Source organism: Erythrolamprus reginae, chromosome 6 (genome assembly GCF_031021105.1).
Source record: "Erythrolamprus reginae isolate rEryReg1 chromosome 6, rEryReg1.hap1, whole genome shotgun sequence".
Classification (NCBI taxonomy): Eukaryota; Metazoa; Chordata; class Lepidosauria; order Squamata; family Dipsadidae; genus Erythrolamprus; species Erythrolamprus reginae.
In genome coordinates this window covers 83,073,442-83,097,768 of record NC_091955.1, presented here as the reverse complement: position 1 = coordinate 83,097,768, position 24,327 = coordinate 83,073,442, and the positions used below count along the sequence as shown (strand labels likewise).

Below are 24,327 nucleotides of genomic sequence, written 5' to 3'. Positions count from 1 at the left end.
TCCATTTCTCATTTCCAGTGCCTTATTTATTTATTTTTATTTATATTTGTTTTTTATAGTAAAAAAAAACACCCCTCCCTTGATTCATACAAATAGGATATTGCAAATACTCTATGCTCCACTATGCTCTTACAATAGTTTCCTCAATTATTTGTACTTATTTGCACATGGATTTAAAATTAATAGGAATTTTATTGGGAATTTTATTCACAGAAATATTACAAACGAATAAGGGGCAAGATTAAAAAATGCAAATCATTCTGAAGACCTTGTAATTCCCTGCCACTAGACTATTATAAAAATTGCCTTGTTAAGACGCAATGAATATACACATAATAATTACTCAAAACCCCAAGAAAAACTGTAGCCGATTAGTATAAAAACCACATCTCACAGAAAAGAAACAATTAGCCTTGAACAAAATTCCATATCCTACAAACTTCCATAAAGCCCTTTCTTACGGGCTGTGATGCAGGGGCGAACCCTGAATAGGAAGATAGATTGCATGAAATATGCTTATTGAGAAAAGCATTGCCAAAGGAACCATACAATAAATCAACCCAAGAGCCGGAGAAAGAAAAATGCAACATAAATATCAATGAAAAATGATTATGGAAAAGCAAACTGAAAGCAAAAAGGGTTTATTTTGTTTTTCCGTTTCATTAGGCCAAAAAATGCTAAGAAATAAATAATAAAAAATTAATATTTTAAAAGTTGATTCTAATAGATATATCAGAGATCACACTGATTTTCTATTGCTTATGGGAAAAAAGCTATGAGAAAACTCTCCCCTCTCCCGCCACTATGAAGTGCTTTCCAAGATAACAGGTGAAGAAAGGCCTCTGCACCTTAAAACTATCTTTGATTGTAAGTAGGATAAGTACCATCCAAAGACAAAGCTGAGCTGGTAATCCAATCCTAAGAATTTATTAATGTGTTCTTAATAAAATGTTTACTTTGCACTTCCTTATCAACCTCAACAGGAGAATTGGTAATGCTAAATAAACAGCTTCTCCCTATAACAGTGATGGTGAACCTTTTTTACCTTGGGTGCTGAAAGAGCGTGCACTCACGCTATTGTGCATCCACGAGTGCCCAATTCAATGCCTGGGGAGGGCAAAAACAGCTTCCCTCGCTCTCCAGGAGGCCCTCTGGAATCTCGAAATAGCCTATTTCCCAACTTCTGGTTGATCCAGTAGGCTTGGGTTTCGCTCTCCCCAGGCTCCAAAGCTTCCCTGGAGGGGGGGGGGAATGCCCTCCCCCATATCTCAGAGACTCTCTGGAAGCCAGAAGCACCCTCCTAGAGCCTCTGTGTGAACCAAAAATAATCTGGCTGGCACACACATGCATGCAGGTTCAATTACTGCAACGCTCTCTACATGGGGCTACCTTTGAAAAGTGTTCGGAAACTTCAGATCGTGCAGAATGCGGCCGCGAGAGCCGTCGTGGGGCTTCCAAGATTCGCCCACGTCTCTGCAACATTCCGTGGCCTGCATTGGCTGCCAATCAGTTTCCGGTCACAATTCAAAGTGTTGGTTATGACCTTTAAAGCCCTACATGGCATTGGACCAGAGTACCTCCAGAACCACCTGCTAACGCACGAATCCCACGACCGATAAGGTCCCACACAGTTGGCCTTCTCCGGGTCCTGTCGACTAAACAATGTCGTTTGGCAGGCCCCAGGGAAAGAGCCTTCTCTGTGGCGGCCCTGGCCCTCTGGAATCAACTCCCCCCGGAGATTAGAACTGCCCCCACCCTCCTTGTCTTTCGTAAATTACTCAAGACCCACCTATACCGCCAGGCATGGTGGAGTTGAGACACCTTTCCCCCAGGCTTTTTTATGTTTATGTTTGGATATGCATGTGTTGTTTGCTTTTTAAATATGATAGGATTTTTATGTGCTTTTTAATATTAGATTTGTTTTCGCTAGAATATTGTTTTTATTGTTGTTGTGAGCCGCCCCGTGTCTTCGGAGAGGGGCGGCATACAAATCTAATAAATTGAATTGAATTGAATGTTGGAGTTGAGCTATGACAATGGTTGTTTGCCAGCAGATATGGCTCCGCATGCCACCTGTGGCGCCCGTGCCATAGGTTCACCATCACTGCCCTATAATATACTTGCCTTCTGTTGTCTAGGGCATTGGCTCCTAACATGGGCCCTATGCCCCACAGGGGGGCAATTTAATTTTTAATGGGGCCAATTGGAACCTTGTTTAACCAAGTTAATGGCCTTTTAGGCTTCCTCCATGTGAGTAGCAGTTCACTTTTTGAATAGTAAGAATTGATTATCACTTGGGAGGGGCGCACAGGATTTTAGAGATGCTTAGGTGGGGCATGGCCAAGAAAAGGTTGGGAACCACTGGTCTAGGGCTAGGGGTTAAGTTTAGATTTCTGGATCAATCTGTAGACAGACTGAAATATTATATCAAATGAAAGAATAATACAGAAGATAAGAAATAGCAATTCCATGCAGCTATTTCATTTCAAGGATTAAGTGGAAACATTTTTTTAAAATGTTACTCAGTGAGATTTCAAAATTTCAAAATGGAACTTTTTGACTTTGACCTACATAATTTTACTGGCTTGCGGCCTGCTTTTCTGCCCATATGATATCAAAGGTATCAATAATTAAAATATAAAACAATCAATTAAACTACTATAAAAGTGATTAAATCACTATTAAACTGGCTTAAACATTAAAGTCTTCGCTAAAGAGGCTGGAGATTGAGTGCAGCTCTCTGTGCATTTTACAATTTGGATACAGTAGGAAAAGGCTTTGTACCTGGCAAACAAAGTATTTAGACCACCTGTGCCACTAACCATAATGTCCAGAAAGATTCATACGGAGATAGGTAGTTCCATAGATGGTAGTTAAATTATAAAACCTACCAAATCTTAAACTGTGCCCACGAGTAAAATGTATAACCAAATCCACATTAAGTAAATTAAGGAAGTCTCTAGTTAAAAAAAAGAATGAATTTTATTTCATAAAATAAATACTTTACTAGACCGCATCCCAAAATTTGAATTTATCTTTCAGAATAGTCAAAAAATGGCAGACTTCTCAACCATTAAAAAACATTGTTTTTAGGGTATACCCACGCCTAGCTTTTTAAATAAAGCTCAATAAATACGAAATTTGTCTTTCCTTCCCCACTCTCTTACACCCTTCTCACCTTTCCAGTTCAGCTATCTTCCTATCTTTATCGTTCTTCTCATTTTCCATCTCTTTTAGGATTTCCAGCAGGCGATCAACTTCAGCCTGAGCCTTGGCAGATTCTTCTCGATATTGGGCCACCTCTTTTTCGAATTGCTGATATCTGTCATTCATCTCTGGATTGGCCCTGGCTTCAATGGTTGCTTCGTAAGCCTTTTGAGAAAAAAAACATTCTAAGAGTTATTTCGCGCATCCATACTACCAAATAGTCTATTCTGGAAGAAAGAAAGAAAGAAAGAAAGAAAGAAAGAAAGAAAGAAAGAAAGAAAGAAAGAAAGAAAGAAAGAAAGAAAGAAAGAAAGAAAGAAAGAAAAGAGAACCATTTCATACAAAAATAGAGCCCACTTCTTATTACACTAAGTTACATTAATTCTTGAACACAAAAAAAAATGTACCCTTATCTCATAGAATATTCACATAAAATCAGATATTTGCTGTGGTTGTAGCCCAGCATAATAAAGTATTTTTTAGAGTTATTAATGTATCACTGTCCAATACTAGCCATATTTTTATATTGAATATTTTCACCTATCCTAGAAGCAACATAAGTCTTTTTGTTTCTTTTAAATAATTTGTATAAATTATGCTACAATATTTCTTAATTTTCTACTGAAGCGTCTCTTACATTTTTGTGAAAACGGCTGCCAGTTTTTGCTTTCATTTGAATATCTTAAGAGATTCAGATCTTAGTCTGGACAACTTCACTCTAATATCTTATGGGTTTCCTGGGAATCCCAATAAAGTCTACAAATGATATGTGAAAATTATAACAAATGGATGAAACGCATCTGACCACAAACATTCTCCAGGAGGTTACTGTCTTTAAAATTGACTTAAAATTTTACTGGCTGGTTAGTGTCGAAATACTATTGACAAGTTAGTTAGTATAAGACAGGTGTCTATCTCCCCTGCCAGCTAAGATACATTTTTAAAGCTAATTTCTAGTTATGGAAGTCTGTGGTTGTGGAAAGAATTGGACTTTTCCCCAACTTTTTAAATGGTGATTTCACCCAACGCCCACATTCCAGATTGGAAGTATTGTCATAAAGATTTTCAGTAGCTTCCCTAGTTCATAATATGAGGTTTTTTAAACAATTCTGACTTGCAGACTTTCAATTACCATGTTTCCCCGAAAATAAGACCCTGTCCCTCAAAAGCCCAATTGGGCTTATTATCAGGGGATGTCTTATTTGGGGGGGAAACAGAGTATCAAAATCTCTTTCAACCCTTATTCAACATATACACATGTTCAAATGATTTACTTCTACTTTAATAGTACTTATTTGATAACCTTTTGAATATTTATATGTACTATAAAGAAGTTTATCTGATTTTAAAAATCATATGAAAATGAACTTCTTCCCAAACAGAAGTGCAGTAATAATTTTACATCTTATTCTGCGTAACAATGATACCATGAAATAAGGCTAAAGCCATAATTAAAATTTCATTTATGAGGACACAGGAGGCAGGTATATCATGTTTACCTTTTTCAGCTGAGATTCAAGTTTCAGGCACTCTTCCTTCTTTTGCTCGAAAGCAATGTCTAATGTTTTCAGTCTAGAGTCTTTTTTCAATCCTGCTGAGGCTAATGAAGAGGCGTGTTCCTTCAAATCCAGGAGAGTAGTCTACAAGACAATAAATGCATCAACAGATATGGCTCTCATTCTCAAACATTTTTTGTGTTCTTTCATAGACTTGAATACCATACTGCAATATTATTCTGAATTGAATCATCATACTGCTAGTTGATTATTCAATTCAACTAGCCGCCCTGAGTCCCATTGGGATTAGGCGGCATAGAAGTCGAATTAATATAATATAATATATAATAATTCAATTCACCTCTACTTGACTCTACAATCTGTTCCATTCCATATATACAGTGTTCCCTCAATTTTCGCGGGGGATGTGTTCCGAGACTGCCCGCGAAAGTCGAATTTCCACGAAGTAGAGATGCGGAAGCAAATACACCATTTTTGGCTGTGGACAGTATCACAAGCCATCCCTTAACACTTTAAACCCCTAAATTACCATTTCCCATTCCCTTAACAACCATTTACTCACAGAGTTGGCCTTCTCTGGGTCCCGTCGACTAAACAATGTCGGCTGGCGGGATCCAGGGGAACAGCCTTCACTGTGGTGGCCCCGACCCTTTGGAACCAGCTCCCCCCAGAGATTAGGATTGCATCCACCTTCCTTGCCTTTCGTAAACTTCTTAAGACCCACCTCTGCCGTCAGGCATGGGGGAATTGAGACATTTTCCCCGGCCTATATATTTTATGCATGGTATGTTTGAGTGTATGTTTTATTTTAAATAAGTGTTTTTTTTAGTTTTTTAATTATTAGATTTGTTACCGTATATTGTTCTTATTATTGCTGTGAGCTGCCCCAAGTCTACGGAGAGGGGCGGCATTCAAATCTAATAAATAATAATAATAATAATAATAATAATTGTTATTATTATTATTATTATTATTATTATTATTACTGGTACTCACCAGTGACTAAGACACTTAGTGATCCTGATATTTATAAACATAATTATTTATTAACAATAAATTTTTTTTGTTATTTATTTGCAAAAACTATTAGTTTGGTGATGACATATGACGTCATCGGGCAGGAAAAACCGTGGTATAAAAAAAACCCCGGGAAGTATTTTTCAATTAATATTTTTTGAAAAACCGTGGTATAGGCTATTTGCAAAGTTTGAACCCGCGAAAATCGAGGGAACACTGTACTGTACTATTGTTATAGTCCAAATTGAAGTGTTTTAAGTTACAAGGTAGATAATGAATGAATGAATGAATGAATGAATGAATGAATGAATGAATGAATGAATGAAAGAATGAATAAATGAATGAATGTTTCAGGGATTTTCTAATAAGTCTTTCCTTTTCTAATTTTTCATCCAAAGTTCACAGATATCAGTGTCTGTCATCCATTCTGCAGGAAAAAATCACCAAGTAATCATTTTTATTTTAAAAATTCCACTAAGAACTGACTGCAAGCAGTAGAAAATCTTTCATTTTCACAAGCTAAAGCCCTGCAAAAAACTACTGCTCTGTTGGTCTTCGCACACTTGTGTTCTACTTTGGCTTTCTGTGGGCTGTTGCACTCTTTCATGCTTATCACTAATCTTAAACAAGGAAAAGGCAAACCAAACCCATGCTTTCAAGCTTTTACATTAATCCATTTACAACTCATTAGCTCACATAGCCCAAAACGCAATAGAGCAACTTAAACTATACTAACTCAGTATTGCAAGAATAGTGGTCCTCGCATTTACAACTTGCAACTCAGGAGCTTTTGTAACAATTCAGTCGTGGAGCCCTGATTGTCTCTAACAATAGTGCAAAGTACACAAGGGCTCTTCAGGCTTAAGGCATAGATTTAAGCAACTGTTGTTTTGTTATAGCTTATGGATGGCCACAGCTACTATGTTGGCTTAGATGGATTTTCTTTTTAAAAAAGTTACACACTGAAAGTGCTCCCATGTGAAATACTGAAAATACCACTGAAGCATGATTTGTTTGGAGCTGTAAACAACTTTTAGAACATGTAACAACTGAAATATTTCAATGTTTTGCATCCTCCCTACTTTTGACACAAATTTATGCAAATGAGGCAATAACTCATTTAACTTAGTTGGCAGCTTAGAATCAGACATAGAAACATAGAAGTCTGACGGCAAAAAAAGACCTCATGGTCCATCTAGTCTGCCCTTATACTATTTTTTGTATTCTATCTTAGGATGGATATATGTTTATCCCAGGGATGTTTAAATTCAGTTACTGTGGATTTACCTACCATGTCTGCTGGAAGTTTGTTCCGAGGATCTACTACTCTATCAGTAAAATAATATTTTCTCATGTTGCTTTTGATCTTTCCCCCAACTAACTTCAGATTGTGCCCGCTTGTTCTTCTGTTCACTTTCCTATTAAAAACACTTCCCTCCTGGACCTTATTTAACCCTTTAACATATTTAAATGTTTCGATCATGTCCCCCCTTTTCCTTCTGTCCTCCACACTATACAGACAGACGGATTCTAAAGTTTTTCTCAGCAAGGAAACTTAATCAGTTTTCAAACTCCATGGATTGGAGGAACACCTCTTCCCATTGATTCCCACCCTCCCACCCCCATGTAATAAGAGAGCAATAAGCTAGTTTTTGGAGGGCCTAGTTTGGGTACCCTCCCATTCAACAAGTGGCTACTGGGAACAGCCTATTTCAGTGGCATTCCAAGGACTCTCAGCCCAGTATATTTTGTGCTGTCTTTATTCGTTTTCAGAGTCCTGTATCTTTATCCTCCCTCTGGTCCATTTTCTCAATAGACTTTAGATTACATTTGAAATATCTAAATTCAGAGTTGAACCATTATCATTAACCAGTATTGGTAGGTACGAAACTATTCTAAGCCCGTTTTAATGTTGCAATTCCAAAATGTATATATGCATCTCTGAGATTAACCTCCTTTTCTGTAAGATCTGCTTGCAAGATGCTGACTTTCTCTTTAAGGTCTTTCATATCTTTTTTATGGCTGTCAATCTCCTCTTGTTTTTCTCGCTCATCTCTGTCACGCTGCTCCTTCAGTCGCTCAATAGTACGCTCCTGGCAAAAACAGAATATTATTGTCAAAAACCCATAATCTTTTAATGGACATAAACATGGTTGATTCCAGAGTTACCATCTCACTCAGAATACAGGTAAATTGAATTTACTCAATTTTAAAGGATATAGAGAAATGTGGTTCTAAATAAATGCTTGTAATCATTTTATTTTGAAACCATTAAATGGTCAACATTTGAAATAAATGAATTTACGAAATAACTTGCAAGGATTTTTATGTCCAGAACCTGAAGAATTGAGACAGAAGGCTTGTTGTTTCTAAAAAAAAGGTATTACTAACGTTAACAAATAAGACAAAGGATGCAACATAATGCTATAAATTGCTAAGAAAGGAGCTTCACAACGGAGGCGTCAGGCTTTGTTATATATGAGAACCATTTAAAAAAAGCAAATTATGGAAAGATTACTTTGAAATAGCTATTTACAAATTTATAAATTCACTTTAGAGTGACTGTAATCACACTAAGATGTCAATAGCTGCAATTCTTTCCCTAAGGTAAAGAGAAGCGAAAGCAAAAGAGGTTAGAATTCAATTTGCAGTACAGTGAACCCTCGAGTTTCGCGTCCTCGAGCATCGCGAAAGGGCTATATCGCTAGTTTTCAACCCGGAAGTAAACTCCACCATCTGCGCATGCATGCCCTTCCACGCATGCGTAGATGGTGGAGTTTCCCCGCCGGGCAGAGGCTTCCCTGGGTCTTCCCCCTCTTGCCCCGGTAAGACCCCAGCGGCGGCGCGCTTGGGGACACCCCAACTCCGCTTCCCAGCTGGGAAGCGGAGCCGGCAACAGCGTGGGCGGGCGGGCGGCGCGCGCAAGCTTGGGGACACCCCAACTCCGCTTCCCAGCTGGGAAGCGGAGCTAGGGTGTCCCCAAGCGCGCGCGCACCCCAGGCGCGAGCAACGGGGTGGGCGGGCGAAGGGCGGGCGGCAGTGGAAGTAAAAACACCATCTGCGCACGCGCAGATGGTGTTTTTACTTCCGCACCGCTACTTCGCGAAAAATCGATCATCGCTTGGGGTCCTGGAACGGAACCCTCGCGATGATCGAGGGTTCACTGTATAGGTGACTGAGTCCTAATATAGCATACTTATCATTTCTCTACAGAAAAATCTATATACTACTAAATCTTTCGTGTCTGTATCCTTTGTGCAAAATTAGGATAAAACCTTTGGAACCACGGTACCTCAAACGGGCTAACTTAGAGAATGTGTCCAATATCTGGGACCCATGACTCTAGTGGAATTAAAATTTGGCAAATTTTATAAAACATTTATGACATAAAATGATCATAAATCATTTTCTTTAGTAAAAGGTGAAAGATTTATATGATCCGAAGAGAAACCAGAGTATTGATCATAAATAATTTTCAACAAAGTATCATAAACATTTTCTGTGGTCAACAATTGGTAACTTGCAAGGCATATATACATATCTGAATGTCTCCTTGAATTTTTAATAAATTTTCCAGTGAATGTAATACATTAGAAACTGCCATGACTTATGATAATGCAGAATCTGGCAAGGAAACATTTCTAAACAATGACCCAAAGATCACTGGTTGTTTATGCAGGGATTTCCAAACATGTCAACTTTAAGATTTGTGGACTTCAACTCCCAGAATTCCTCAGCCAGCCATGCTGCCTTGGGAATTCTGGGAATTGGAAGTCTACAAGTTTTAAAGTTGCCAACCTCTGGTCTAGTAAAAAACTAAAATTGTCACACAAGATTATTTTCATTATTCAATGTTAAAGGTCATCAAAATCCTACGGACTCCATGATTCCACTTGAATAAGCAACCTTGACAATGTCATTATCTCAATTCATTTTTGTTCCTTTCAACTTGGAGGAAGAAGAGGGTCAGCTTGTTTCATAAATTTTCTCCTTTTCCTTTAATTTTTTTACCATTACCAGGATTAATAACTTCATATTATATTGTTAATGCCATGGTATGCATTTATATTTTTCTTCATTTCAAGCAATAAAATCAATGAAAAGTGACACAGAGAGCTACTTCTCAAACAGATTGTCTACAGCAGTGGTCCCCAACGTTTTTTCCACCAGGGACCAGTTTCAGCAAGACAATTTTTCTATGGCCCAGTGGGGGCGGAAAGGGGCGTGGTTGGGGTCGGGATTAAGCATGGGGATGCTGGTCCTCCCCGCCCCTCTTTCCCGCCATCGTCCTGTGGCCGGCAGAACCTGCCTCCCAAGCCCTCTTGCCCAGCGGGAGCTAAGCGCTGGAGAGAGGGGGTCAGGCTGGCCCTCCTGCCTCCCCCCAGCCAAAAACGCAAAAGCGCCCCGCGGCAGAAGCCAAAAGAGGCTTGAGCCTCTCGGTCCTTCTCGCCCCTCTGTCCCATCCATCGTCCTGTGGCCGGCAGAACCTGCCTCCCGAGGCCTCTTGCCCGGCGGGAGGCGAAGCGCTGGAGGGAGGGGGTGGCGGCATGAGGGCCGGCAGCTGCTGACTCCACGGACCAGTGCAACATGCCCCGCGGCCCGGTACTGGTCCGCGGCCCGGTGGTTGGGGACCCCTGGTCTACAGTGATGAAGGCACAATCTTTAAATAACATTACCTCCTTTCTTTCAGACTTACCTTTTCTGCAAGTGCTTCCTCTAGCGTAGTCAAGGCCGTATCAGTGTTGGTGGTATCAGCTTGCAGGGATTTTACTCTTTCTTTCAAACTGCTCATTTGTTTCTCTTTGTCTCTTAGTTGCTCCTGAAGATTTTCAATCTGAAGGGAAGGATACGGAACAAAAAACTCAGGGGCCACAGTTATCAGGATCCGATAATCCTAATTGGTATTCTCTAGTAGAGAGTAGTAGTAAAAGATGTCATGGCCACTAGTCTCTTCAGCCATTGCTTTTATTGGGGTCCTATGATTCCGCCACAAATTACTTAAGACCCACCTTTGTCGCCAGGCATGGGGGAGTTAAGTTATCCTTTCTCCCTAGGCTATTACAAGTTATGCATGGTATGTTTGGTTTTTTATAATAAGGGTTTTTTAGTTGCTTTTATTAATTGGATTGTTCATGTTGTTTTACCACTGTTGTTAGCCGCCCCAAGTCTGCGGAGAGGGGCGGCATACAAATCCAATAAATAAATAAATAAATGTCTGGCCTGCAAAAATCCAGACCGCCACTAGATACAGAAAGTTCTCCTTGTTGATAATTGGTGGTCATCCAGATTTTTGAAGTTCAGATTTTATGGCTCTAGAGGCAGAGGAATGGCAACAAGGAGGAGGAACACAGGAACACCCCCCCCCAAGGCTCTAGTGGTTCTCAACCTGGGGGTCGGGACCCCTTTGGTGGGGTTGTATGACCGTTTCATCAGGGTCACCTAAGATTATGGGAAAAGACAAATTTCACATGGTGTTAGGAACTAATGCTTCTATTCTGGCACCTTGGAACATATTTTTACAATCCGACCAATCAGGCATTTACAGTGGGGGATGTCCCTCTGACCTTCTGCCAATCAGCTTAAAGCTCTGTTGGGAGAATTGTGCTAGACTTATGGTTGGGGGTCACCACAACATAAGGAACTGTATTAAGGGGTCGCAGCATTAGAAAGGTTGAGAACCACTGCTGTAGGGCTTCTTCTGCCTTTGTGCAACTAAATCCAGCTATTTGGTCTCAAGCTAAATTCTGCCTCCAAAAGCATGAAGCGCTTAGGATCTTCTATGCTTGCCTGAGTAAGAAGGCACTTTCTAATCAGTGCACACCAGAACAAATAGACACAAAGACAGTTCATCTCACCTCCCACCCATACCATCACTCTGCTAAACAACTAATTTCTATAATGCTGTTAAAATATTTAATAAGGCTGTTTTGCTATTATTCTCATCTTTCCCATTACCTATCTCCTTCCCTACTTAGAACTCTAACTTTGTTGCTTGTATCTTTACAATTTATATTGTTTAATTTAGATTCCTAGTATGATTTATGTTGACTGCTTACTTAGTATCCTATTACTGTCACTAAGTGTTTGTCTCTTATGATTTATGATAAATGTATTTTTATCATGACTATTATAAACATTTATCACCTATAGCTTTTATGTACACAGATAGCTTATGCACCGGAGACAAATTCCTTGTGTGTCCAATCACACTTTGCAAAGAAATAATTCTGTCTTGTCCTGTCCTGCTTCACTCTGATTAGAGAAACTAATGGTATCAGTAGTATGGCTTTCAGTTTCCTGGATAGATAGGGTTAGGGTTAGGATTTAGAGGATTTCCTTTCCATTCAAGTTTATGATGTATTTGTCAAGAATTTAAAGTGTCCCAAGGTATCTTCCTGATGTGACCAACAGCTATCACCATATTTTATGAGCCAACTGAACGAACAGTTAATTACTGGACTCCATAGTGTCATCCCCAAACCCCCAACACTTTACCCTTGGATTATCCACAGTTGAGCTATCCAGATTCTTAAGAGGTCAGTAAGGGGCGAGTACAAGTGCACTAGAGTGCCTTCCGTCCCCTGTCCTATTGCTCTCCTATATCTCCTATACTTTCTTCTATTCCTATATCTCTTCTTCTATTCCTTCATTGATACGTTCTATTCCTATAACGTCTATTCTTTCTTAGATATATTTTACTATGAGTATCTCCTCTATAACCTTCATCATGTATTTTACTATGTGTAAACCCACTAAAACCCTCATTGTGTATTGGACAAAATCAATCAATCAATCAATCAATCAATCAATCAATCAACTGTAATTAAATTAAGTCTTACTAAGTCCCTTTCAGTTAAGTAGCTAAACAAGCGGAAGACTAAGTTAAGATATGTATCTTTAATCAGAAATAAAGGCTCTTTACAGGCATATAGAGAAAGTCTAATTTTAGAATCTGTGCCAGCAAGTAAGTAGGAATCTCTATTATTTTAACACATGTCCCCAAACTGACTTTAATTGAAACATCAATTCTATTTTCCAAGTCAATGATTTATTACAAAGTTCAGAAATCTGTAACAGAAATCCACATGGGAAATTCCTCATAGAATGGCATTTATCGTAATTGCTTGTGAGAAATGTCTAATCAGCTATTACTGCCCTATTTAATTTCTTGTGGATAGAAAAAATTAAAAAACACAGGAAAAATTAGTACACACCGATGGAGGACTGATGGTTGTAGTATAGAAACCTCAAATTGCTATAGTGCAAATAGAAAAATACTACACAAAAGAAAAAAATAATCCTTTTTAAGTTTGTCTGGAAAAAATAGCATGTGTGTATGTGTGAATTTAAAAAATAAATAGAACCATGAAGAAACCAATAAAAGGCAAACTAAAAATGCCATTCGGTACACCCATAGAAATACAACCTCTTTCTAAGAGAAATATTCTATTTAAATCAATTTAAAATGTAAAACTGTCTCAGCTATGTAAAAGTAATGGAGACTGCATGCATATTTCATCAATTCTATTGTGTCTGCTCTCTCCCTCTTACACACCCTGGGAAAAAGATTAAAGAGGACTTATTAAAATTATAGTAAAGCTTGTAACATAGACGTACAAGCTCTGTAGGACATTTTATTCTATAAATCTATTTTATTTCTTGTACAAGCTGTCACGCTACTTATTTTCTCTCAATTAATATTAGCAAACAGTTCACACGAATAGCGGTCAGGAAGTTTTTACAGACTTCATTGAAACAGTCTGAAACCATGTCAAACTCTTTACAAAACTTTTAAAAAAATTGTATGCTTGATTCTTTTAAAAGGAGCTCCATTTTTTTCTACCTCCACTGTGCACCCTGCCCCCCCGGGTGGGGTCAGCAGCCCACCCCTGGTCAGGAGATTCAGAAAGTAACTTTACAGCTAAGGCTATTGTTACATTCTGGTGAAAAGAAGAGAGTTCGTTTTTTAAAACAACGTTTGGTAAGCCTACCTTTTTTTGAAGAATGTTAACCTTGCGTTCTTTCACATCAAGCATATCCTTGAGATCATGAATCTCTCCGGCTTGAGTTCCCTTCTCCTCCGCCATCTCTTGAATTTGCTTAGTCTTTTTGTTCAACATTGCCTCCTTCTCTTCCAGGCGCAGCCGAAGTGCATCTACCTGGATTCAGTCACAGGAAACAAACAAACAAACCCCGTTTCTTCTCACTATAATGCTTTTAATAAGCAAGCAAACATTGCTAACAAATAACTGATTTATACGTGTGTACTAGGAGTGGTATTCACTTACCTTCGCTATTTATTTATTTATTGGATTTGTATGCCGCCCCTCTCCGTGGACTCAGGGCGGCTAACAACAGTGACAAAAACAGAATGTAAAAATCCAATACTGAAACAGCTAAAAATCCTTGTTATAAAACCAACCATACATACAAACATACCATGCATAAATTGTAGAAGCCTAGGGGGAAAGATTATCTCAGTTCCCCCATGCCTGATGGCAGAGGTGGGTTTTGAGCAGCTTACGAAAGGCAAGGAGGGTGGGGGCTGTTCTAATCTCTGGGGGGGGAGTTGGTTCCAGAGGGTCGGGGCCGCCACAGAGAAGGCTCTTCCCCTGGGCCCCGCCAACCGACATTGTTTAGTTGACGGGACCCGGAGAAGGCCCACTCTATGGGACCTAACTGGTCGTTGGGATTCGTGCGGCAGAAGGCGGTCCCTGAGATAATCTGGCCCGGTGCCATGAAGGGCTTTATAGGTCATAACCAACACTTTGAATTGTGACCGGAAACTGATCGGCAACCAATGCAGACTGCGGAGTGTTGGTGTGACATGGGCATATTTAGGGAAGCCCATGATTGCTCTGCATTCTGCACGCTTTGAAGTTTCCGAACACTTTTCAAAGTGTATGTGGGCTTACTTCCCTTGTGTGAGGTGCTTCTGTGGATGCGCAGAGCATCCGGGCAGGTGGGCGGAGCCTCCCACTGCGCTGCTACCAGTTCACCTGAACTGGTGCGAACCAGTGGAATATCACCACTGATGTGTATGGTATTTGTCTTCTTCTCTTCCTCCCTAAGATTCACTAAATAAAAAGGGCAGATCCCTCCCTGTTGGACTTGGGGTTCTCTGTTGCTGTTCCCCATTATAGGGAGAAAGACCTATTTATTCAGTCGACAGGCGACCGATGGACCCAGTTTAGAGTAGTTCCTATGGCTATGCTTTATGATTCTGTTGAAGCCACAATCTTGGAATAAACAAACAATGTTGGCCTTTAATCAAAGTCTCCGATTTTCAGATATACCATGGGGAATGAAGTGACAAAAGAGTCATCCATAGACCCGCTGGAGAAAGAGGAGCAATCAAATTAAGCACAGATAAGGGTCTGTATCAGGTAGGGGTTCTACTTACCACCGCTACCAGTGCGATGTGTGCGCAGCTTTGGGTGATTGGCGCACACGTGTGTGCCTCCAAGTCAGATTTGGCTTCTGCACATGCGAAGGAAGCGGATTTTGTTTGCTTCTGTGCATGTGTGGAAGCAAAAAAACCCACCAAAAATCGCCGAAATCTCTCTAGCGCACATGTCCTCTTGTGAGATTTCGCTTCCTGAGCATGTGCAGAAGCCAAATCTCATTCAGACATGCCGGGGCCTGTCAGTCATCTGGAGCTGCGCGTGGAGCTCAATTTTCGCTACCGGTATACGGTGTGGTGCGTACTGGCTAGCAACCCATTACTGGTCTGTATTAAGGTGGCAACTTGTGGCAATTTGATGGGGATGTGGAGGCATACTTATTTCTTATTGTGTCTGCATACTGCCATCCCGTGATCATATTTTGGCTGACCAGGTTGCAGCTGGATGCAATTCAAGGTATTGGATGTCATCTGCCTACATATCTGCAAAGTCCTGGTTCTCTGGTTGACCCCTGATAGGTCCTAGGAAGCGGCTTGCTTGCTTATTTATTTATTTATTTATTTATTTATTTATTTATTTATTCATTCATTCATTCATTCATTCATTCATTCATTCATTCAATTTTTATGCCGCCCTTCTCCTTAGACTCAGGGCGGCTTACAACATGTTAGCAATAGCACTTTTTAACAGAGCCAGCATATTGCCCCCACAATCCGGGTCATCATTTTACCCACCTTGGAAGGCTGAGTCAACCTTGAGCCGGTGATGAGATTTGAACCGCTGACCTACAGATCTAGTCAGCTTCAGTGGCCTGCAGTACAGCATTCTACCTGCTGCGCCACCCCGGCTCATACTGGAAAAGTCTTCTCACAGAAACACGGACAATCTCAGTGTTACTGTGTTTTCAGAAGGTCATGATATACAGTGGTACCTCTACCTAAGAATGCCTCTACTTACGAACTTTTCTAGATAAGAACTAGGTGTTCAAGATTTTTTTGCCTCTTCTCAAGAACCATTTTCCACTTACAAACCCGAGCCTCCGAAACTGTAACCGGAAAAGGCAAGGAGAAGCCTCTGCGGGGCCTCCCTAGGAATCTCCTGGGAGGAAACAGGGCCGGAAAAGGCGGGGAGAAGCCTCTGCGGGGCCTCCCTAGGAATCTCCTGGGAGGAAACAGGGCTGGAAAAGATGGGGAGAAGCCTCTATGGGGTCTCTAGAAATCTCCTTGGAGGAAACAGAGCCTCCACCCTCGCTGTGGTTTCCCCAATCGCACGCATTATTTGCTTTTACATTGATTCCTATGGGAAAAATGGCTTCTTCTTACAAACCTTTCTACTTAAGAACCTGGTCACGGAACAAATTAAGTTTGTAAGTAGAGGTACCACTGTACTCTTCTCCCAGGTATTAATTTGGATATATCAGTAAGTATTGCATAGGTACTTTGTGTTTTTAATGAGAGGCCATGCACAGGCCTCTTATAAGTTTGTAAGAAGAGGGGAAATTATCTTGTTATACTAGAAACTGGAATAAACTATATCTTTGAATGTTCTTCCTATCCTAAATGGTACAGTAGTGAATTTTGACTACCAAGCTGATGTACTCTACTATCACTGCAGTTCAGACTCTTAGACAATATAACTAAATTATTATTTTCTAGTTTATTTTGTGTACATTAGGCAAACAGGGAAAAGGGATTTATTAGAAAGCTGTAATCAAATATACAGGCAAGTTCAAATGATTGCTAAACAAGAAGTCATTAACCAAGGGGTACTTTTTAAAGTAAATGTGAGTATGCGCGCATGCGTATGTGCAAAATTAAAACTCAAAATCATAGTGAGTGTTCATTTAAATATCAAATAGAAGTACAGAGATTTACTTTGCAGAAAAAACAAAAGTGGAATGTTATTAAATATTTTCACATGAGAAAATAATAAATTTCTTCGGCACTGAATTCATGTTTCTACGGAAGGAGTAGGCCAAAGAGCTGGCATTTAAAAAAAAATCCCAAAACAAACAAAAAAGTATTTTAAGAAAGCTATTTGGCACAATATTCTTGTGAGCCAAAGGAATCACGTGCACAGTAATAAAATTAAATATAGATGAAGCATTTTATGCCAAAATAAATGTTGATTTATATTTTGCTTTATTTGCAAAAATATCCTAAGTTCTTTGGCCTATTTATAAAGCCTCTTTCTTGAAATTCAAACTTGTTACAATATTCTCTCTACCTGTTTGCCTTTTGGAATAAACAAGCTCAAGACATTTTGCATTTCAAAGCAGTTACAAAAGTCGCTGCCAACTTTAGGCAACTTAAAACAAAATAGACATACCACATGAAAACATAAATTGTAAATTTATAAATCCAATGGTATCTGTGGTAATTCACATCATTGATTCATTAATTACCCCAAAGAAATTCATTATGCAGAGAACATATTGAATTTCTTGGCCACTGGCAAATATGAAACATACTGGCAGCTGTTATTAATTTATGTTTCTCGCTGCAGATACATATTTATGTACTAAGTAACAGAAGTCCATACTGCTTTAAAGGCCAATGAAAAAATTGGACCACAGAATAATCTGTAATAAAGATTTAAGAAATGTCATCTCCATTCCTATACCATTAGAGACCAATTTTCCCCCCTTATGATGCTTTACAGAAGCTCTCTACATATAACTTGCATCGAGTCTGCGGAGAGGGGCGGCATGCAAATCTAAATAAATAAATAAATAAATAAATAAAAAATCATTCTGCTGCACGAATCCCAGCGATCAGTTAGGTCCCACAGAGTGGGTCTTCTTCGGGTCCCGTCAACTAAACAATGTCGCTTGGCGGGACCCAGGGGAAGAGCCTTCTCTGTGGCGGCCCCGGCCCTCTGGAACCAACTCCCCCCAGAGATTAGAATTGCTCCCACCCTCCTTGCCTTTCGTAAGCTTCTTAAAACCCACCTCTGCTGCCAGGCATGGGGGAATTGAGATACCCTTTCCCCCTAGGCCTTTACAATTTTATGCATGGTATGTCTGTATGTATGCTTGGTTTTACAATAGGGGTTTTTAACTGTTTATATTGGATTGCCATATGCTGTTTACTACTGTTGTTAGCCGCCCCGAGTCTGCGGAGAGGGGCGGCATACAAATCCAATAAAATCAAATCAATCAAATCAAATCATACAATATCTGTACAGTTTTTGTTTTCTCTTTTTGACTCTTGGGAGAAATATTCAGCAAGAGATTATATAATGATTGTCTTGCCCCTCTTGAAACTGCTAGAAAGACTTTAAATTAGGTAACTGCAAATTGTTAGGCTAAACATTTAAAGAACAGTGTAAGTTGTGTAAAAATCAAATTAATTTTAGGGGGGGGAAAGCATTTTGAGTCATAATATAAATCAATATGCAAAAATATTAGAATTTTGTCAATTTAGGATATTTCAAATTTCAGAACCAAAGCAATGCATTATTTAACTGATAAGAAAGAATTCAACTAGCTATGAAAATGATCATATCGTATTTTGCAAACTGTTTCCCAATTAGGAATTTGCAATCTATGTAATCTTATTCTGATAATTCTAACAAAAGGCAAATTTTAATAACTAATATACTGGCGCCCTCTTATGGCTAATATACATAATTGTAGTTAGCCATAAGGAAGCAATGAGACATACACAAATATAAAAATATTATTATTTATGTTTATATCGAACATTTCCCATTTAAAAATGCAGTGGACGTTTCACTCACATATATATGTTTTATTTTCAGAACACCTGGTCTGCAAGGACATATATTTAATCTATGGCCCAAAAATACACGTCAAAGAAACATATTAGCCAATGGCAATACCACTGAGTAAAAGCCACAAGAATGCCTGATTTCCCCCCCTTATATTTATGATATTTATTTATTTAAAACATAGAACCAAATAGCCAATTCCTTGTCATTCATTTTTCAATGTCAGGATTAAAGGATTTTTGTAAATAAACTTTTCTCTTTTAAAGACTTGAATCCTAACATGTAATTGATAATTTTATGCATACCGTTTACTCATTACCAGCAATTATTATTATTATTATTATTATTATTATTATTATTATTATTATTTATTAGATTTGTATGCTGCCCCTCTCCGTAGACTCAGGGCGGCTCACAACAATAACAAAGACAATGTAACAAATCTAATAATTTAAAAAACACCAAAAACCCCATTATTAAAAGCAAGCATACACACAAACATACCATGTATAACTTGATTTATAACTGATGATGATGATGATGATGATATTATTATTATTATTATTATTATTATTATTATTATTTATTGGATTTGTATGCCGCCCCTCTCCGCAGACTCGGGGTGGCTAACAACAGTAATAAAACAGCATATAACAATAATCCAATACTAAAAACAGTTAAAAACCCATTATTATAAAAACCAATCATACATACAGACATACCATGCATAAAATTGTAAAGGCCTAGGGTGAAAGCGTATCTCAATTCCCCCATGCCTGGCGGCAGAGGTGGGTTTTAAGCAGCTTACGAAAGGCAGTGATGATCCTAAATTACAATGGCCTCAGAAAGGGTGCTGTATAAAGTACTCCTGGCCATCGCAAAATGTCACACCCCCCCCCCCCCCCCAAGATCATATGATTAGGATTCAGGTGCTTGGCACCTTTGGACCATCATCTTTCGGCTGTGGCAAGGGGGGCGTTTGCCCCAGTTCGCCTGGTGCACCAGTTGCAGCCCTATTTGGACAGGGAGTCTCTACTCCCAGTGGTTCATGCCCCTATCACCTCGAGATTCAACTACTGCAATGCTCTCTACATGGGGCTACCTTTGAAGAAACACTACAAATCGTGCAGAATGCAGCCGTGTGAGCAGTCATGGGCCTCGCTAGATGTGCCCATGTTTCTCTGCAGACTGCATTGGCTGCCGATTGGTTTCCGGACAAAATTCAAAGTGTTGGTAATGATGTATAAAGCCCTAGATGGCATCAGGCCAGATTAATTGTGGGGCCGCCTTCTGTCGCATGAGTCTCAGTGACCGGGTAGGTCCCACAGAGTCGGCCTTCTCCTGGTCCCGTAAACTAGACAATGTCACTTGGTGGGACCTAAGAGAAGTGCCTTCTCTGTGGGGGCCCCGGCCCTCTGGAATCAGCTCCCCCCGGAGATGCGTACTGCCCCCACCCTCCTCACCTTTCGCAAGAATCTTAAGACTTACCTATGCCGCCAGGCTTAGGGCGATTAGATCTCAGCCCACTGGCCGACAAATACTTGTATGATTGTTCTTTGAATGGGTATGACTGATTTTTAACACACCTGGGATTTTTAGATTGTTTAATTTGTGTTTGTTTAATTTTAATTTAATTGGGTTTAACTGCTGTAATTGTTGTTTTTATATGTTATAAGCCGCCCCAAGTCCTCAGAGAGGGGCGGCATATAAATCAAATAAATAAATAAATAGCAAACCTATGTGGCACGCGGAGCCATATCTGAGGGTATGTGAGACATTGCCCTATGTCAGCTCCACCGCACATGTGTATGTTGGTCAGCTGATTTTCGGCCTTCCAGAGGGTGGGGGAAGGTTGTTTTTGCCCTCCTCAGCCTTCAAGAAAGCCTCTGGAGCCTGTGGATGGCAAAAAACCTGGGCCTAACGAGCCTACCAGAGGTTTTACATGAACTTCCGGGTAGGCCTGTTTTTTGCCATCCATAGACTCCAGAGGCCTGGGGAAGGTGAAAAACGGCCCAATGAAGTCTGAGGAGAGCGAAAAACTGCCCAACGGGCCTACCAGAATTTCGTTTTAGAACTTCCGGTAGGCCCGTTGAGACTGTTTTTCGCTAGCCACAGGCTCCAAAGGCTTTCCTGAAGCCTGGGGAGGGCGAAAAAAGGCCCAACGGGCCTATGGGAAGTCCGGAGGCTTCAGTGAGGCCTGCACGCATGCGTGGTGGCGGGGAGGGGCAGCATGGGGGGGCTGGCGCATGCATGCGTGAGGGGGGAGGGTATTGCATTATGGATGTGGGGTGGCGGGGTGAGCCAGGGTGGCGCAGCAGGTAGAGTGCTGTACTGCAGGCCACTGCAGCTGACTTGTAGATCTGAAGGTCAGCGGTTCAAGTCTCATCACCGGCTCAAGGTTGACTCAGCCTTCCATCCTTCCGAGGTGGGTAAAATGAGGACCCAGATTGTGGGGGCAATAGGCTGGCTCTGTTAAAAAGTGTTATTGCTAACCTGTTGTAAGCCGCCCTGAGTCTAAGGAGAAGGGCGGCATAAAAATTGAATAAATAAATAAATAAATAAAATGTGGGTATGCACGCTGTCACACCCCCTTTTGGCACCTGAGCAAAAAAAATAAAAGGATGGCCATCACTGTTCTAGAATTTGTCCTCACCTACAAATGATCATGTGACTGCAATATTTTCTGCCAGCTGTCAATGGGAGAGTTGCCAGAAAAAATTGCAAGCTCTTATCTCCTGCCTAGATGAATTTGGGGCTGGCTGAAAGAGCTACGTCCCAAGTAGAAGGGGGGGGGGGGAAGCACTGAAACAGTTCCTGCATCCCACTGAAGGAATTTGCTTCCATGCATGGAAGGGAGCTGGACTCCTTCCGTAGAGTCCAGAAACGGAGCCCGAAATCCTCCAGCTTCGTTTTTGCATCCCAAAAAAGTTCATTATCATGTACAGAGGGAAGCTAAATCCCTTCAGCACGCAGCTCTTTCCTCCAGCCTCTAGAGAAAAGAGTTCGATGAGATCCAAGCACAATCAGCATGGTAAGGGGGAACGGGAGCAAGCTGTACATGAGTGTGTCATTGCTCACGGGTTGAAAATCCTGCTTGCATTTTCATCTCCCGAGTGGAGCCTTATAGGATCTCCCCAAGGAACCCCATTGCTTCTTATTCCAGCTGCTTAACAACCCTTGCAATTGCTTAATAACCACAACCAAGCGGGCCAGGATTGTGGTTACTGAGCGAAGCAGTTATGTGTCAACTCGCTTAACTTCTACTTCATTCAGTGATCCACATTCTGGTCCCAACTGCGATCATTAATCAAGCACTTCCTGCATTTGTAAATAAAAGATAAAGCAGAATACAGCCAAGACTTTTAAAATGCTGCACAGAGCTGAAAAAGCAATTCCGACAAATGTTCAACACTGTATTTGTATCAGTTTTGACATATTTAATTTCAAGACTGACAGCAAGTTGCAAATTAAAATGAACTCTTTCCCAATGTCAATTCATCTCATATTTCATTCAGCGTCAATTCTAAATGTCTTATACTAGCATTTAAATTAAGCAACATTTGTCTTCGACTACGAACTGAAATGAGGATTTGGAACACGATACAGTCGCTGATTAAGAGGAAGCTACCTTTAATCAGGTTCAGCGACTGGTTAGGTCCCACAGAGTTGGCCTTCTCCGGGTCCCGTCGACTAACCAATTTCATTTGGCGGGACCCAGGGGAAGAGCCTTCTCTGTGGCGGCCCCAGCCCTCTGGAACCAACTCCCCCCAGAGATCAGAATTGCCCCCACCCTCCCTGCCTTTCGTAAGCTCCTTAAAACCCACCTCTGTCGTCAGGCATGGGGGAATTGAGATATTCCCTTCCCCCTAGGCTTATACAATTTATGCATGGTATGTTTGTGTGTATGTTCGGTTTTTAAATAAGGGTCTTTTAATTATTTTAAATATTACATTTGTTACATGTTGTTTCATTATTGTTGTTAGCCGTCCTGAGTCTACGGAGAGGGGCGGCATACAAATCTAATAAATAAATAAATAAATAAATAAATAAATAAATAAATAAATAAATAAAGTAAGTAAGTAAGTAAGTAAGTAAGTAAGTAAGTAAGTAAGTAAGTAAGTAAGTAAGTAAGTAAGTAAATAAATAATTTCGATGCAGACATGTTTAGTAGCTGATAAACAGGACAGGGTGTTTCATAGACTAAAGGACACAAAGTAGAGGTAGGACTGGAGAGCCAGTTTTGACGCTGGATGAAAATATATTACACTGCTCAAAAAAATAAAGGGAACACTTAGAGTTACTTATATAACTCTAAGTAAATCAAACTTCTATGAAATCAAACTGTCCACTTAGGAAGCAACACTGATTGACAATCAATTTCACCTGCTGTTGGGCACATTCAACTTTGTACAGAACAAAGTATTCAATGAGAATATTTCAATTCATTCAGATCCAGGATGTGTTATTTGAGTGTTCCCTTTTTTTTTTTTGAGCAGTGTATTTCTACTCATTGGGACCTAAATGATCACATCAGGAAAGATAGGCTTATGGATGATAACAAATGAGATATTCCTAATTAAATATCAATAACTGAGACTGGGATTTCAGTTTAATAAAAAACTATGAGAATTATCAATGTCCAGGGATCAAAGAGATCTTCTAGAGCAGCGGTCCCCAACCTTTCCCCCATTCCCCCAAAGCTCTCTGGAAGCCAAAAACGTCCTCCCAGAGCCACTGTGTGAACCAAAAAACAGCTGGTTGGCACACACATTCATGTTGGAGTTGAGCTAGGGCAATGGCCCAGTGTGCCAGCAGATATGGCTCCGCGTGCCACCTGCGGCACCCACGCCATAGGTTCGCCATCAGTATTCTAGAGTTTGTCACCAGCTGCAAGTGATAAACAATGGGAGAGAACTATTATCTTCGTACTATGTTTATAGATTAACTAGTGGACACTGCTGAAACAACCAGATTGTTTATTTTCTCAACCCTTTCTTGCGATTTAAAGAGATATTCAAGTTTGGAACTAGGAAGTGACAGATTTTCCTTCTAACTTAAGAAGAACTGAAGGAAACCAAAACGGAAAGAATGCACATTCCACAGCCCAACCCAATAATTAAATCACTGTGCAGAACTCCCTGGTATTAGGGATATGTCCGTTACCTCTGTTTGCAGGATGGCAGCTCTCTGTTCTTTTGCTGTGAGGGATTCCTTGAGTACATCGATATGTTGCTTGCTATCAGAAAACTGGTTGGTGAGAGTTTCCAATTTTGTCTGTAAAGCCAGCAGCTCCGTATCTTTCCGGGATAGTTCCTGTTTCACTTGACCAATCTATAGGAAGGACCAAGTATGAGAATATGCGTTATCAAATGGCAAGAATGCATCCAGAAGCATTATGGAAATTGCTTCAATCCACTTTAGAAACATAGAAGATTGACGGCAGGAAAAGA

The 24,327-nt window shown here is 40.2% G+C and overlaps 1 protein-coding gene across 7 annotated transcripts in view; it reads right to left on the bottom strand.

Moving 5' to 3' along the window:
• ERC1 (ELKS/RAB6-interacting/CAST family member 1) overlaps positions 1-24,327 on the bottom strand; it is a 213,730-nt gene that overhangs the window by 131,879 nt on the left and 57,524 nt on the right. For all 7 annotated transcript variants that reach the window (XR_011559525.1, XR_011559527.1, XR_011559526.1 and 4 more), the window contains 6 exons: positions 24,041-24,208; positions 13,733-13,900; positions 10,438-10,575; positions 7,694-7,834; positions 4,707-4,847; positions 3,179-3,372 (listed from right to left, as the gene is read on the bottom strand). Coding sequence is in view for 3 of the 7 variants with exons in the window: in XM_070756464.1 (XP_070612565.1) it covers positions 3,179-3,372; positions 4,707-4,847; positions 7,694-7,834; positions 10,438-10,575; positions 13,733-13,900; positions 24,041-24,208 (950 nt within the window). In the remaining 4 variants the exon portion in view is untranslated. The remainder of the gene's footprint in view (positions 1-3,178; positions 3,373-4,706; positions 4,848-7,693; positions 7,835-10,437; positions 10,576-13,732; positions 13,901-24,040; positions 24,209-24,327) is intronic.